Raw genomic sequence first — 14,224 nt, forward strand, 5'->3', positions numbered from 1 at the left:
CAGCTCACCTGGCAGATCGCAGGTCGCAGATCCCGACGGCAATTTTCGCCATCCCCCCAAGGCGCATCGTTGTCCTCAGCCGCTGGACGCTTCCCGCGCGCGCACTGGGTCGAGCGAGGCTGCGACAAAGAGCATGATTTGATCTTCCACAGACCCTAGTTCACAATGGAGACCCGAGCAGCTCCTCAGGCTTTTCTGTCGAGCTACGCGCCTCGACTGCGCGCCTACAACAACTCCCTACTTACGCCCGCCCTTTCGACGGTCCAATCCGGGCCCCAGTCTCGAACCACCAAGCGAGGCACCACAGTCATCAACTACGCCGAGGACGGCTACGACTACGATGACGACGACGACGACGATCGCAGGAGGCCGACAGGGCTGCGCAGCTTGCGCCGCGAGGACAGCAATGCAGCCTTCGGCTCGAGCGACAGGGTCAGCAAGGAGACGCGCGCGCCCGTCGCCGTCCAGGGCATATGGAGAGATTGGATGCTGAAGAGCAAGCAGCGCTCCGACCTAGGCAACCAGGCACAGGCACAGATGCCTGTCACGCTCATTCCCATCCGGATCGATGTCGACATTCCGGCTTTCATCCCTGCCGCCCCGTTCCCGATGCCGAGGGGCAGCACCCAGTTGACTCCCCAGATGGATGTATCGCTGTACCGCACAGGCGAACTGACGGTGCCTTACAAACTGAGGGACATCTTCCTGTGGAACCTGCACGAGACCGTCATCACCACAGACCAGTTCGCGACCACCCTTGTTCAGGATCTCGACCTTCCCAACCAAGGGGCCATTGCCAACGAGATCAGCAAGCAGATACGGACGCAGCTTGAGGAATATGCTGGCGTCGCTCTCCACCCCCTCTTTCACTCGGAAGATGCTACTCCCAAGCCCACCACCAACGTAGGGGCTGTCGCCGCTGCTCTGCAGTCTTCGCTCCGCGATAGCCCAGCCACTCCCGCGACGCCGGTTCATGCCCCTGTCTCCGCCCTCGGTGGCTTCAGTACGCCCATTCCAAACGGTGCCGAGACACCATCCAAGGCGCCTACTTCGACCGTCCCCGAAGTGACGGCCACAGCAACTCCGATCCCCGCCGACATCGATGATTCTAGCCCGGACGACACCTACCGATGCATAGTGACTCTCAACATCAATCTTGCCTCCAACCTCTATACTGACAAGTTTGAGTGGTCTCTGCTGCATCCACCTGGAACCGCCGAGGCCTTTGCCAAGGTCACATGCAACGATCTCGGTCTGACTGGAGAGTGGATCCCCGCCATGACCCACGCCATCTACGAATCTGTCTTGCGGCTGAAGAAAGAAGCCTGCGAAGCTGGCGGATTGGTGACTGGGTGGGGCGCGACGGGCTCTGAGTTTCCGAATGACGCAGCTCACGGGGCTGATGCTGGATGGCGATACGACCCCGAACATATTGCAGACGAATGGGAGCCCAAGATCGAGATTCTCTCCAAAGAGGAAATGGAGAAGCGTGAGGGTGACCGTGAACGCCAGATCCGCCGTCTTCGTCGTGAGACTGCTCGTTTCAGCAGCAACGCTGGCATGCTTGGAGGAATGCCTCTGGGTGGTAGCTTTGGGGTTGAGATCGAAGAAGAGAGAATGGGACGGGGCGAGCGTTCCAAGAAGAAGCGCAGATTCAGGAGTCTGAGTCCTCTGGCCCGATCAGGAACGCCCGGTGGTCGGGGAACGCCAGATGTTGGGTATGGCGGTGGCGGCATCGGATCCCTCACCGATCAAGAAAGACTGAACTGGCGTTGCACACACTGTCGCATATGGGGTACGAGTGTTTGGGCAGTACGCGATGGCCCTTACGGTCCAAGAGTAAGTTCTCACTTTCAATCAACCCCCTGGCCAATAGAAAGACATGCTAATGCACTGCAGTCTCTGTGCGCCAACTGTGGTCGCCTCTACGAGCAGAACCAAAAACTTCCTCGGTGGACACAGAATCTGCATTGGCATGATCTGCGCCCGCTATGATGCAACCTGATATTGCGCCCTAATGAACTGGGTTTCAAATCGACGAAGGCCATGTACGACTACGGCGTTATGGGATAGGAGTGGTATACCAATGAATTCTTCTGTAGCTCGTGTGGGGTTATGGATCAAGCGAAGGCGGCCAATTCGAGCATTCAGTCAAATAGAGGAGGTGGCAGGCATGAGACTGACCTGACGAATCAGGGGCTAAAAGCTCCAGCAGAGCCTTCTAGCCTTGAATCATGTCACTGGAGCCCGGGCCATATGTAGGATTGCAAGGCTATATAAAACCTCCTCGGCAGCGTAGAGATGTGTGTTTAGGGTATTTCATAGTGGCAATCTACAGTAATTGTCGATTGCAGTCTGGAACAGGCTCGTTGCGATTTGACTAACAGTCCCGTGTAATGCACACTGAACGATCCGGCATCCCTTTCTACAATCCGAGCTGCGACCCAATTCGTATCAACTCCATTTGCATCGATTCGGAAGACTCTAGGAGACACTATCTGAGATAGCCAATAGCACACAACCGGCTGCTTGGACCTACTCGGATTCAGTCCCAGAACACTTGGCGCAAAGTAATGATAAGGTTGCTTTGCTTGACCCATCAATCTGGGTTCACCCAGAAGGCCAACAATATAGGTAGCATCATTCCTTCGGATCCCGACCATCCTGTATTTCCATATTCGCCGCATATTCCTCGTCCGACTCGAGATCTATTTCCAAGGGACGGGTGATTGGCGTAATGGCCATACCTTTCTTCTCTAGAAGCTCCAAGCGCCGCGCAGTCAACGGTCTGGATCGGTTCATGCTATATATGCTGATGCGATGGCAAGACGAAGTTACGTGAAGATCCCAATTCCTACAAAGACGGCGTGTCAGCACCGAGTCCCAGCCCCAAGGAGACACATACGTCCGATGACTTACCATGCAGATCTCACAAATGTCGGCTGTGTGTTCAGTGCGTTGTCCCAAGTTCTCACGCAAAATTCTAACCATCCCTCCGCGTCGACAGGCAAGTCGATCTCCCAGAGCCTCCACGCATGGAAGTACTTGGTGGTCATGTCCGGCACCTCGTACCAGACTGAGCCACCATCACTGGATACTTCGACCCGTACCGGCCAGTGGCCGCCTCCGCTATACGCCCAGCCGCGCAGCTTGATGTGGCCGTCGTGGACAATCTGGGCCTTGTCGACGGGCGACATGATGGCGGACGAGACGGGCATGTCCTGGATCGAGAAACCATTGCTGTACATGGCGTTCTGCTTGCCGACCTGCGGCGTGTAGTACAGGTACTCCTTCTTCTGCACGGGAGCCTGGCTGGGGCCCGAGATGGCGCGCACTTCGTATAGCCACTTGCAGCTGCGGGCGCCGATGTAGCCGAAGACGACGGTCCGCAGCGGGAACCCGTGGATCTTGGGCAGCGGCTCGCCGTTCATCTCCCACGCCAGCAGGACCTCGTTGGCCTTGACCTTGCGCCACGGCACGCTGACGACGTAGTTGTACACCTGGCCCTTCTTGACGTACGTGTCGGCGCCGAAGAACTCGAGGTTGTCTGCCCCTTCTTTGAGGCCCCCGCAGTGCTTGATTACCTTCTTCAGACTCACCCCGGTCCACCGCGCAGTTCCGATCGCTCCTTCGGCCCAGGGTGCGTTGATCAGCTCGTCGCCATCCCCTGGGTATTTTCGGATCTGCTCGATGCGCCGCGTCCCCGAGCACTGTAGCGTCGCGATGTTCGACTGGCGTGGGAACAGCGACTCGTTCTGCAAGTCCGCCAGTGTTAAGCGTTTCGGATTCTTGACCAGTCCTGATATGTCTAGCGTATATTCCGATGGGTCGATTTCTGGAATTCCGCCGTGGTTCCTCACGAAGTGGTCTTGGTTGGTAGTGATCTCATTCTCCACGAGCCTATCCTATGAAATGCTCAGTATGGTGGCAAATGCAGGTGTCGATGAATGTTATCCCATACTCACTCTTGGCGGCTCTCCATTGTACGGGAACTGAAGGACATGGATCATGTCTGGTGACTTTTCCTCGAGCACATACTTCCAGCTGATATCTGGGATATCCTTCAGCGTATCTCCAAGAGCATAGTGATACTGCTTGAAACGCTCGCCAGTGAGTAAAGGATTGGAGTCGGGTAATGGTGCCAGTTGAAACTCAGGTGGCTACTAAAACGTTAAAAATGCTTAAACGCCGCTTGACCAATTAGGCTTCACTGCCACTTACAACCGGGAAGTCATATTGTTCTAGTATGTCGGCGGCTTCCTTCCTCTTCTTGGGATACTTCTCCCACTCGATATATCCTTTCCATCCTTTGCGCTCCTCCGCGAAATGCGGCGCTGCTCCCTTTTGCTTAAAAGGCGGTGCTTGGGGCTCAGCGGGTGCCATTTCGTTGTTTCTAGTGGAAATCTAGTGGAAAGAGAGCCTACGAAAACTGATATTCCTCTCGATCAATGACAAGATTGGCAGATAGAGGTGGTCTATGGGTCTGGCTTATCCCTGCACAACTGGGTGTGATACCTTGTCAGTCGAATAGTCATGACGTAACAATGAGGATTCGTAGCGACAATCGAATCCCTGCATTTTTCATTCCATAATACTTAATAGGAAAACCAGTTTCTAAGGATAGTGTGGTCTAGCATGGCATATGGTATTCGTGGTTGTCGGCCTAAACCGCGTGTTTATGTGTATGTCAAGCCGACGCCATGGAAGGCACTGTCGATACGCGACATCTAACCATCAGGCGACTGGCTTTCCCAGATTGAAGGAGCCAATTCTAGCCGGATGCCATGACAGTACCTGGCTCAATTTGGAAACATTTTATAAACTAAGAGGCGGGTGCGGGTAGGGAATCAATGACGTAGAGAAGGCCAGGAGTGTACCTGTCACATAATCTAACCCTAGAATCGAGCAAGCGCTACGAGCAGAATGTTACAAGAATACACAGACAGGCATAGACTCCAGTCAAGCGCAAGTCGAGGCTTTTGTTCGATACTGACCGCCTTCCGTGGAAGATTCTGCACATTACCAAATCCCGAGTCGCCGTGACTCCGGAACAGCCAGTGCGGAGTATGTGGATCATGCTTCAGATCCACTTCGATTATTGAACTTGACCGAATATTAAACCACCGTATTTCTTTATCGCCTGCTAAATCCGTCAATCCAAGAGCCATAGCAGTCCATTCATCGCATAGAGCGTTGCTATACTTAATTTGTTGCAAGGCAATCTGTTTTCCGTTTCCGGTATGAAACCAAATCGTTTTTGGCATCATCATCATCATCATCATCATCATCATCATCATCATAGATTAGCCAATGGATAGACACGCTGGCATACAGCTTGCAGAGAAATCCGATAACGATTGGGCGGAAGCCAACCTCGAACTCCGGGCTGGAGATCGCCATCAGCTCATGGGCTGAATCATGTCAGTGTTTTGACACTGTGCTCATTTTGAAAGTAGTAACGAAAAGGTTCACAGGTGGTCAGCTGTTCAAGGCTCTCTGAAGTAAGTCGACCAGGTTTCGGTTGCTGGTATCTTGGCACTGACAATAGCTACAGTAATTTGTTGCTCTCGTACACGCCACCGTCCTGGTGCAGGGTCGAGATGGTGTATATGGCACTCCCATTTTTCCTTCACTGCAATAACTCAGAGGGCTTTGTTCAAGCAAAACCTAAGCTCATAAAGAGATCTTGTGGGTGGTAAATTTCTTGTATATGAATTGAGCATATGATCCGGTGATGCAAGCTACGGCCTACGAATAACTAGCTCCTTCTCAGACTCCCGTCAGTGCCAAGGGAGTTGTTAAGACTATGAGGTAGCGGAACACGAACAGGACTCGAAATGCTGTGTGTTACTTGCCATCATTATGCCTTGGATGGAGCAATCTGGAGATGATTGCTAGAAATCTGATCTAATCAAGTTAACATTTATATCGCTAGATTTTTACTAAAATCCTCAAATATGCCCGAACGCGCTGGTACGGGGTAACATAGTGCATCTTGTCTTGTGATATCATCATTTATGTTATCGATACGAGCATTGTGTCTGTCTTCCACCAAAGAACCGAACTCAGGTTGTACCAGCTGCCATGGGAATGAAGAGGCTCGTCTCATGAGGCACTTAGTATAAGTCTAGCAATATGACTTCGAGAACAGTGAGTGAATACTACGAAGAAAGAAGTCCTTCGACTTCAGGAATCTCCATTAAATATTTCGCTCATACACATTCTGCATGCATCCATCTCAAATTGAATGCTTGATAGTTTGCAAAACATAGATTCCGGTTTCCTATAGTGATAACTGAGATTATACGTAAGATGATGTAACAAATTCCGATGGAACAACGACAAACATGCTGACATAGAACCAATTTGTGGGATCTCTTCTTTTCTCTGTGGCTGCTCCCGCACGGCCCTCGACGCGATTTGGACGATTGTGTTCAGAACAGACTCATCAAAGAGCGTCATAAGGACTCAATCAGACCTCTTTACAGCAATAAAAGCCATAGACCTTCCGAATGATCCTGATAAGAAGGCTGAGGTCATCCTACCATCGGCTCCGTATCCAGCGACAATCCAGGCTATTCTTACCATTACGTCAAGTGGTGAAACCAGCTTGAAATCGCCAGTTCCAAAGCTAGCTCATTGGGCTTTGAGGCAAACGCGCAAGATGAAGAACGCGTTTAGAATAAAGGACAGCTTCATCAAGGAAGAAATCCGAAAATCTCTACATCGATTTGAGGAGTCGCAGAAGAGTGACGTGAAAAACGCTATAAATGATATTGTGCGAAGAGAGATAATATTGGCGTAGAAAGAGAAGAGGGAACCCGTACTCTGGTCAAGGGGTGTCTCTGATGAGGTATGTTATCTCGAATCCCCATTCTTGATGCGTCAAGTGCTTACATAGAAAGATCTTTGGCCTCCTTATAGCGGCCCACGATACTACTGGAACAGCCATGGCCTGGGGCCTCAAGTTCCTGGCGGACAACCAAGGCGTTCAAGACAAGTTGCGATTCGAACTCCAATCTGCACACGCAGAAGAAAAAAATCGCAAAAGATTACCTTCTGCCGCCAAGATTATTGGGACAGCAGTCCACTACTTGGAGGCAATTGTAGAAGAAATTATCCGTTGCTCGTTAACAGAATCTGCCGTTATGCGAACCGCCATGGCTGACGTAGAGGTACTCGGCCATCGAATTCCGAAGGGTACCGAGGTGTTTTTCATGGGTAATGGGCCTAGCGTCTTCGCACCCCCCTTCGAAATCGAGGAATCGCTACGAAGCCCGAGCTTTAATTCATCCAAAGAGAAGATTGGCAGTTGGGACACCACGGATATGGCCGCCTTCAAGCCGGAAAGGTGGCTCGTTGACGCAGAAGGTAGGAAAGCGTTCGACCCAGCCGCGGAGCCCCTTCTTACGTTCGGCTTAGGAGAACGAGGCTGCTACGGGCGGAAACTCTCCTACGTAGAGATGAGAATCTTTCTCACTCTCATCATCTGGAAGTTTGAGTTACATAAGTGCCCTGAAAAGTTAAGTAGCTACGAAGCTATCGACAAGATGACCCATGGACCGGCACAATGTTACGTCAAGCTTGTGAAGGTCGCCCTGTGATAAGCATTGCCCTGCAGTCGGTTACATTCTTCGGACGGTTCATATATATACATATATATTCTTGTTTTAGTGTATCAGCTGGATGGTGGTTGATTTTTATTTCGTTAATACGAGATGGTTAAGAGTCTATTTGTAGAGTATGAGGTTCTGTCTTTATTGAAGATATATCTCGCCTTTCGAAATCCTCCGGTGCAGCCGTTTCCGTTGCTCCTCTGTGCAAGCGCTCACCTGACCTAGTTCCGCTTTCCTTTCGCTTCTGCTCGCCGTTGGTGGAAATATTTCGTCATAGTAACCAGTAGGCCTGACAAATAGTCGAAACATTTTGCGGCCATGGATAGGCCGCTGACAATATCCCCCTTGAATAATTAAATACTGCTTAAGGTAGGGTTATGGCATTGAAACCCTTCAGCTACCTAGCTTGGTTTCTCTCCTAGTCATACCGCGGAATCCATCTCCTGAGTGCCTGTGATTATTGCTCCCAAGAGCTGATTACAATTGGAGAAAAAGCGAGGAAGATTGAATGGAAAATTATTAGCTTGGGTTTCTTATGAATCTACATCAAAGGGTCTATTTTGTCTAACCAGGGTGACCTTCTCGCCATGAACCAATAAAGAGATGCTCAACTAGTATACTGGGATCTCCCCTCTCATGGGTGTGATCATGGGGTAGCCATCCAAAAGAATCCTTCGGCAAAATCAAGACGTCGCCAATGAGTCTAGGCTCTCTCAGCTGACTCAACTCATCACCCGTGTGCTCGATCCCAGTGGCTTGCGTCATGTACTCCATGACCACCTTGGTGAATGCAAAAGGGCCAGTTGTAGACATAACCTCTTCGAATGTGATCGAGTCCCGCGTTCCTTTCAAGTCCAGTAACTTTCTCAGGTTCCGACTTACTTCATCGACGAGTGTGACAAAAACGGGATGGCCTGGCTTCGAGAGCATGGTATATTGTGACAGCTGCACAGAATACGGAACCCCATCCCATATCGGCTTCTTTTCGTGGTCGTTTTCAATGCCAATCACTAGATTAACCGACCGCTTTAGTGTGTCCGGAACCCATCGTGAAATAGGCTGATGCGGAAGCACATCGATATCCGCCCAGACGCCACCCTCGCGCAGCATCACCAAATATCTGAGGAAATCAGCACGGAGTATGGGATCAGTCAGATTTGAAAAAATTTCTGATATGTCGACGGGAAATCGCTGGTCGACGTAGCTGTCGCTGTTGTTGTCTGTGATGCGCTCGTAGCGGTGTGTAGGGTTGACCACCCGCCATTGACGTGGGAAGCCGACGGTTCGGTCGGTCGGGTTCTCAGAATCATCTTTCCAACTTTGCCAGATCTTGTCTGGAAAGTCCGTTGCTGGTAAATATGTGTTTCTATCGTCTTGTGGCGGCACTGTAATCAGGAATCCGGTCAGTCTCGCTCGACAGGAGGATTGGGGGCTATTTACAGGGCAGTGTGAATGCTATTGAGTTCCGGCGGACATCCAGTTGTCTTATTAATGCAGTGGTGATACAAATAGCAGTAATTAGAAGAAAGCTAGTCCTCTTGGACCACGACTGAGATAGCATCGTGTGTTCGCGAGGATTCATTTTGCAGCAAAAGGGAAAGACTTGAAATTCACAGAAAAATGAGCGAAGACCCCATGTAGGAGCTGCGGCCTCCCTACATATGTTTGATCTTGTTATATGGTCCAACAAAAACCTTTTTGGATTCCAGGCTTATTATCTCACCCACCCAAGCGCTTACAGTGGGTATATAGTGTGTGTGGGTTCCCGAGAGGACGGTACTGTGGGCTGCCCCCCTGCTAAGGCATGTCTTGGTCTTCTCGACATGATTGGAGGAATGTACTGGGATATTGTGCTGTAGACCAACACAGACAGGGGTCAGGCAACAGAGGCAAAGAGGCCCACAGATACCGTGGCCTTCAACTAAGCGCAGCCGTACCCACTGCGACGCTTCTTTCATCAAATTGCATTTGATCGTATGAAAAATTTAGGCCCTAGAAAAAGCTTTGTTCAAATTTGGTTGAGAGGTTTTTTTTTTGGGGGGTACAATGATCTGTAAGGCTGAGTAGACTGCTGTGAGAGGTGGCGCAGCGGGGTGCACATGCATCTGGCTCTGGGATCCTCCAGAGTGGAGGCTGTGTATGATTAGGTATCTATGTATAGCACATGCGATGAGCGGCACAGCAGTGTACTGTCTATGTGGCCTGCGATGCTCAGATCAGGTATCGGTAAACCATATCAGGAAGTAGATCACATCGCCATTAAAAAAATTGTAACTTCAAAACGACGAAGCATTGCGCATAAGCAGGACTACAAATGTCGAGACCCCAACTTCAGCGGGCACCATATGGCTTGAATTGCCGCAACACAGTAAATATATGTCACAAGAAAGACTGAATTTATGGGAAATTGCACCATTCTACCTCACTGATAGTATCCATGTACAGAAAGTCTCCATCTGGATAATATACAACCAATCGATAAACCTTTCTAAATATTTCATCGTCAAATGTTTGAAACCTGCCACTGTAAAAGGAACTTCAGGGGCGGTTGTGTACAGTCTAAAGACAGCTATTGAGCTCAGGCTGGTGAGACGTGGTATAGAATTATGGCTTGAGAAATTGTGGCTGTGCTTTTTCGCGTTTTATTTATTTAATTTCCCTCTTTTCCGTAGACTTTAACACACCATCGCAATTCCTGCTTTCATTTTACGACCATTCGGTTTGGCCACCGTCGATTTATACGTTTATTTTAGCTATACAAACAACGTACGTTCGATTCGTCGACATTAACGAGGAGGACTGCGTTGGCTGAGGTTGTGTTATTTGGGTAATATGGCCCAGGAGCACCACTCCAGTTCAATATAACGACTTATCATAAACTGAGAAGATAAACTGAATTTTAATACCTGAAACCGGGTTCCATAGATACAACAACAGAGTGGTCGGGCTTGTCTGCCCGTATCATGCACACCCGGCTGATATGCTGTATTTCTATGTAATGCATAATAGCTTACATACTAGGAAGACATGATATGCAACACTCGGGTATATCGCATTAGACTGAGCCCATTTAATAGCCGCAAGGGCTGGAAACATCGCTCTTGTCTTGTTTCTACTACTATCATGATCTCTCACTCCTGCTCTTTTTTTTTTTTTTTTTTTTTTCCAAATCTTCGAGAAAAACTAGTCGTCCGTGTGAATCATGCCTCGCGACAAACCTCCGTTCGATCCTGTGCTCATTGCAGACATCAAGAGCACCATGTCGTATAGCACCAACTTTTGGTTGAGAGGCGTCCCCTTCTCGTTCCAGCTACTTGCAATAGGAGGGTGCTTAGTAATAGCATATTATCTCTTGACTTCATTGGCTTCGGAACGTCCCTTACCTGGCTTTCCTGTCGCGACCATGCCCCGGCAAAGCCCTCAAGCCGAAGGAGAGCTACAATGCTGACGCGAGCAAGACGATTGCCGCCGGTCTTGAGTTGTTCTCAGGCCCTTTCCAAATTCTGACTGGAACCGGCCCCAAGATTGTCCTGCCGCATAAGTACGCAGACGAGATACCAAACCTACCAGAACTTGATTTCAATGAAGCATTTCGCAAAGACTTCTTCGCTCATTATCCTGGGTTTGATCGGTTTCGCGCTAGTTTGGACCACCCTTTACTGATTCCACAGACGCTCCGTTTAAAGCTGACACCAAGCCTTGGGCTTGTCACGAACCATCTTGTGGACGAAGCTACGACTGCTCTGCATGATCTGTATGGAGAGGAACGGGAATGGCGTTTCATTGCTGTCAAGCAGCATAACCTCAATTTTGTGGCACGCCTCTCCTCGTGAGTCTTCTTAGGGAAGCCGATCTGCCGCAATGAAAAGTGGTTGGAAATTGCCAAAAAAAAACACACTGGTTCGTGATTCATGACGTCCTTGACAAGTCACACGACATATAGCTTACTTTTATTTAGTCGACTCTTTTTTTAGCTGCTCGGGGTCTTCGAGCTCAGCCGTTCTTTCTGCGACGTATCATGCACAGATACATGCCTCACAACGTCAATATACGTAAGGGTCTTTTCCGCTCACCTGAACACCTATTCACACGTAAGCACTCACATTCTCCCAGAACGGGACTATAATGATGCCAAAAGCATCATCAGCGCCGAGATAGAAAGAAGAAGGATACGCACCGAGAAACTCCTGGCTTCAGGCGGGAAACCGCCGAAAGTTTCCGATGCAATTGGATGGATGGTCGAGGTGGCTGGAGGAGAGAAAGTTGACTACGTTGCCGCTCAGCTTTCACTTACGGTTGCTTCAATCCATGCCACGACGGGGGCGCTGACGATAGCATTGACTGACCTCGCCACTTATCCCACTGTGGCAGCCCAGATACGAGCAGAGGTAATTCAAGTTTTGAGTGACGGCGGCTGGTCAAAACAGGCGTTGTACAACATGAAGTTGATGGATAGCTTCTTGAAGGAGTCTCAGCGCCTGCACCCGGTGGGTGGGTAAAATGATCTGTGACGAATCTATTGGCACAAGTCACTGACCACACCCGTGTGTTTAACAGCCCAGCGACGGTGAGTTTACTTATATGTTCGTCGTTGAATATGTCAAGGCTGACGACTTTAAAGTGTCCATGAACAGAAAGGTCATGTGTCACTTCAGTCTGTCAGACGGTACGCGGCTTCCTAAGGGGGCTCGTCTTATGGTTGCGTCAAAACGTCGAGACCCTGAAACTTACGCAAACCCGAATGAGTTCGACGCACGTCGTTTCCTAAAGCTACGTGATGATTCTTCAAATAACACCAACCAATACGTGTCCACCTCCGCCGAAATGTTTGCTCTTGGTATGTATGCCATTTACTTCTACCGATCCTACGGCATATAGCCATGGGCATACATAGTGTCGATCACCTGCTAAACAACATTGACCCCGAAGGGCATGGCAAACATGCTTGCCCCGGACGATTTCTTGCAAGTAGCGAGCTAAAGATTGCCCTTGCACACATGCTTTTGAAGTACGATTGGAAATTAGATGAGAGTGACACGATGCCAAAATTCTTTGACGAGGAAGCCGCCCACATGACTAATCCCAAATTGAAACTAAAGTTAAGGAGAAGAACAGAGGAGATTCATATTGATATGGACGTAGATCCTGATCTACTTGATGCTGAAGAGTGAATAGCTTGCTCATGGGGTTAGTACCGAGCACGGGATGGCTACTTGAGGGTTTAAGGAAATATGGTACACTGCATCCAGCTTCTATTAACTGTTGATCATAATCAAACATCTTTACCGATAGTCTCATGTTATTAAACTAAAACCAACATCTCCTTAACGTCCACGGCGTTCTCAGTGTTTGTAAGGATAGGGTGTCTCTCGCTTATGACATGCGGACCCGCTCAATTCTTTAAAGGGAATTTTACTTTAGTGAAATCATTCGGCTCACCCCTTCGTTTTGGGTGTTGATCTAACAGCACCGTGGTTTGATGCTAAAGCATTGGCGAACCTAGCAGTGAAGCGTCAGGTCCTGGCACATTCTTCATAAAAAATTAAGTGCTTAAACTTTCGACGTAGTATTCCCGGGTATAAGTCCCCTCTGGACACACTATTATATTAGTGTTGCGCGTTTTCTTGAAGTACAAGACAATCGATGGAATTTAGCATTTTTCTAGATATGCCTGTCTTTTAACCATCTTGGATCAACATCTCTCGTGCGTCCAAATATCTCATTTGTTCCCCCAACGATGCTCAAGTCTGTGATGTTGAAGTCAGCTTTGACCATGGTCCCAGGGGCCATGACCTTGACTGTATCAGTGCCGTCAGCAAGAGATTTGTTCGATAACCCATGCACCACTTTTCGCTTGCCGCCTCGGCCGGTGAATGTCACCTTCATTGACGAAACTTCAATTGAGGGGCCATGGATCCAGCCACCATTCGGGTTTGGTTATGGCAAGTGGGCTCTCGCGTGGACCAGTATAGAGGAGTACTGGGGTTGGTCCAATATGCAAGTAAGGACTTATTCATCTCGGCTCCGCAAAGCTGAGTCCACCTTTGTCTTCGCAAGTTTAGGTCATTAACAGAAACAGAACGAGTGGTATCCTCTTGCAAACACTATCAATGGAGCGAGGGTATCAGACATTCACGCCACGGTCATCGCTGACATCAACTCATTCCAACTTGGAAGTAACGACACTGTCATTACTACCCCCGGCACGGATACTCCACTGGAAGGACAGTCGTACGCTTGGAACTACACCATACCCGCTGAGATCATGGCTGAAACTGATAACACCGCCTGGGTCGGGTGGGGTTACGACTTCTACGAACAGGGTGTGCCGTACTTTGTGAGCTATGACGCGTCAACAACTGGAGTCAAGAATGTGTCGTATGGGGTGTCCATCTACAGTCAGCGTGAGCGTGGGCCAAGCGACAGGACCGTGGCAGAGATTGCAAAATGCTACGACAAGTTAGGAAGCGAAGTGTTTGCGACTTTGTTCAGGACAATGCGAAGGACGCCGACAGACGGCCGCCGCAGCGATAACCTGTCGTGGCGTGGTGGGGCAGTTGCAAATGCCCAACAAGCCCGTCATTCGAATCAGTTACCTCTTCTATGAA

The 14,224-nt window shown here is 49.5% G+C and overlaps 6 protein-coding genes across 6 annotated transcripts; 4 read left to right on the plus strand and 2 right to left on the minus strand.

The window, feature by feature from the left end:
• Window positions 1-165: 165 nt before the first annotated feature.
• Window positions 166-1,995, plus strand: JN550_003327 (uncharacterized protein; the record flags this gene model as incomplete). Its single annotated transcript, XM_049314719.1, has 2 exons — window positions 166-1,839; window positions 1,900-1,995. 2 exons carry the CDS (start codon window positions 166-168, stop codon window positions 1,993-1,995), a joined length of 1,770 nt encoding a protein of 589 aa, XP_049174518.1.
• A 645-nt stretch (window positions 1,996-2,640) lies between these two features.
• JN550_003328 (uncharacterized protein) lies at window positions 2,641-4,383 on the minus strand (the record flags this gene model as incomplete). The annotated part of the gene is made up of 4 exons (XM_049314720.1): window positions 2,641-2,854; window positions 2,920-3,905; window positions 3,966-4,160; window positions 4,222-4,383. The coding sequence occupies 4 exons, from the start codon at window positions 4,381-4,383 to the stop codon at window positions 2,641-2,643; spliced, it is 1,557 nt and encodes a 518-aa protein (XP_049174519.1).
• Window positions 4,384-6,950: 2,567 nt separating this feature from the next.
• JN550_003329 (uncharacterized protein) lies at window positions 6,951-7,604 on the plus strand (the record flags this gene model as incomplete). Its single annotated transcript, XM_049314721.1, has 1 exon — window positions 6,951-7,604. One exon carries the CDS (start codon window positions 6,951-6,953, stop codon window positions 7,602-7,604), a length of 654 nt encoding a protein of 217 aa, XP_049174520.1.
• Window positions 7,605-8,180: 576 nt separating this feature from the next.
• Window positions 8,181-9,177, minus strand: JN550_003330 (uncharacterized protein; the record flags this gene model as incomplete). Its single annotated transcript, XM_049314722.1, has 2 exons — window positions 8,181-9,001; window positions 9,057-9,177. 2 exons carry the CDS (start codon window positions 9,175-9,177, stop codon window positions 8,181-8,183), a joined length of 942 nt encoding a protein of 313 aa, XP_049174521.1.
• A 1,641-nt stretch (window positions 9,178-10,818) lies between these two features.
• Window positions 10,819-12,787, plus strand: JN550_003331 (uncharacterized protein; the record flags this gene model as incomplete). The annotated part of the gene is made up of 7 exons (XM_049314723.1): window positions 10,819-10,950; window positions 11,075-11,445; window positions 11,643-11,668; window positions 11,730-12,103; window positions 12,174-12,183; window positions 12,238-12,453; window positions 12,546-12,787. The coding sequence occupies 7 exons, from the start codon at window positions 10,819-10,821 to the stop codon at window positions 12,785-12,787; spliced, it is 1,371 nt and encodes a 456-aa protein (XP_049174522.1).
• Window positions 12,788-13,353: 566 nt separating this feature from the next.
• On the plus strand, window positions 13,354-14,223 carry JN550_003332 (uncharacterized protein; the record flags this gene model as incomplete). Its single annotated transcript, XM_049314724.1, has 2 exons — window positions 13,354-13,617; window positions 13,696-14,223. 2 exons carry the CDS (start codon window positions 13,354-13,356, stop codon window positions 14,221-14,223), a joined length of 792 nt encoding a protein of 263 aa, XP_049174523.1.
• Between the last annotated feature and the right edge of the window lies 1 nt (window position 14,224).

Source organism: Neoarthrinium moseri (assembly GCF_022829205.1).
Source record: "Neoarthrinium moseri strain CBS 164.80 chromosome Unknown scaffold8_Wmoseri_CBS_16480, whole genome shotgun sequence".
Taxonomy (NCBI): domain Eukaryota; kingdom Fungi; phylum Ascomycota; class Sordariomycetes; order Amphisphaeriales; family Apiosporaceae; genus Neoarthrinium; species Neoarthrinium moseri.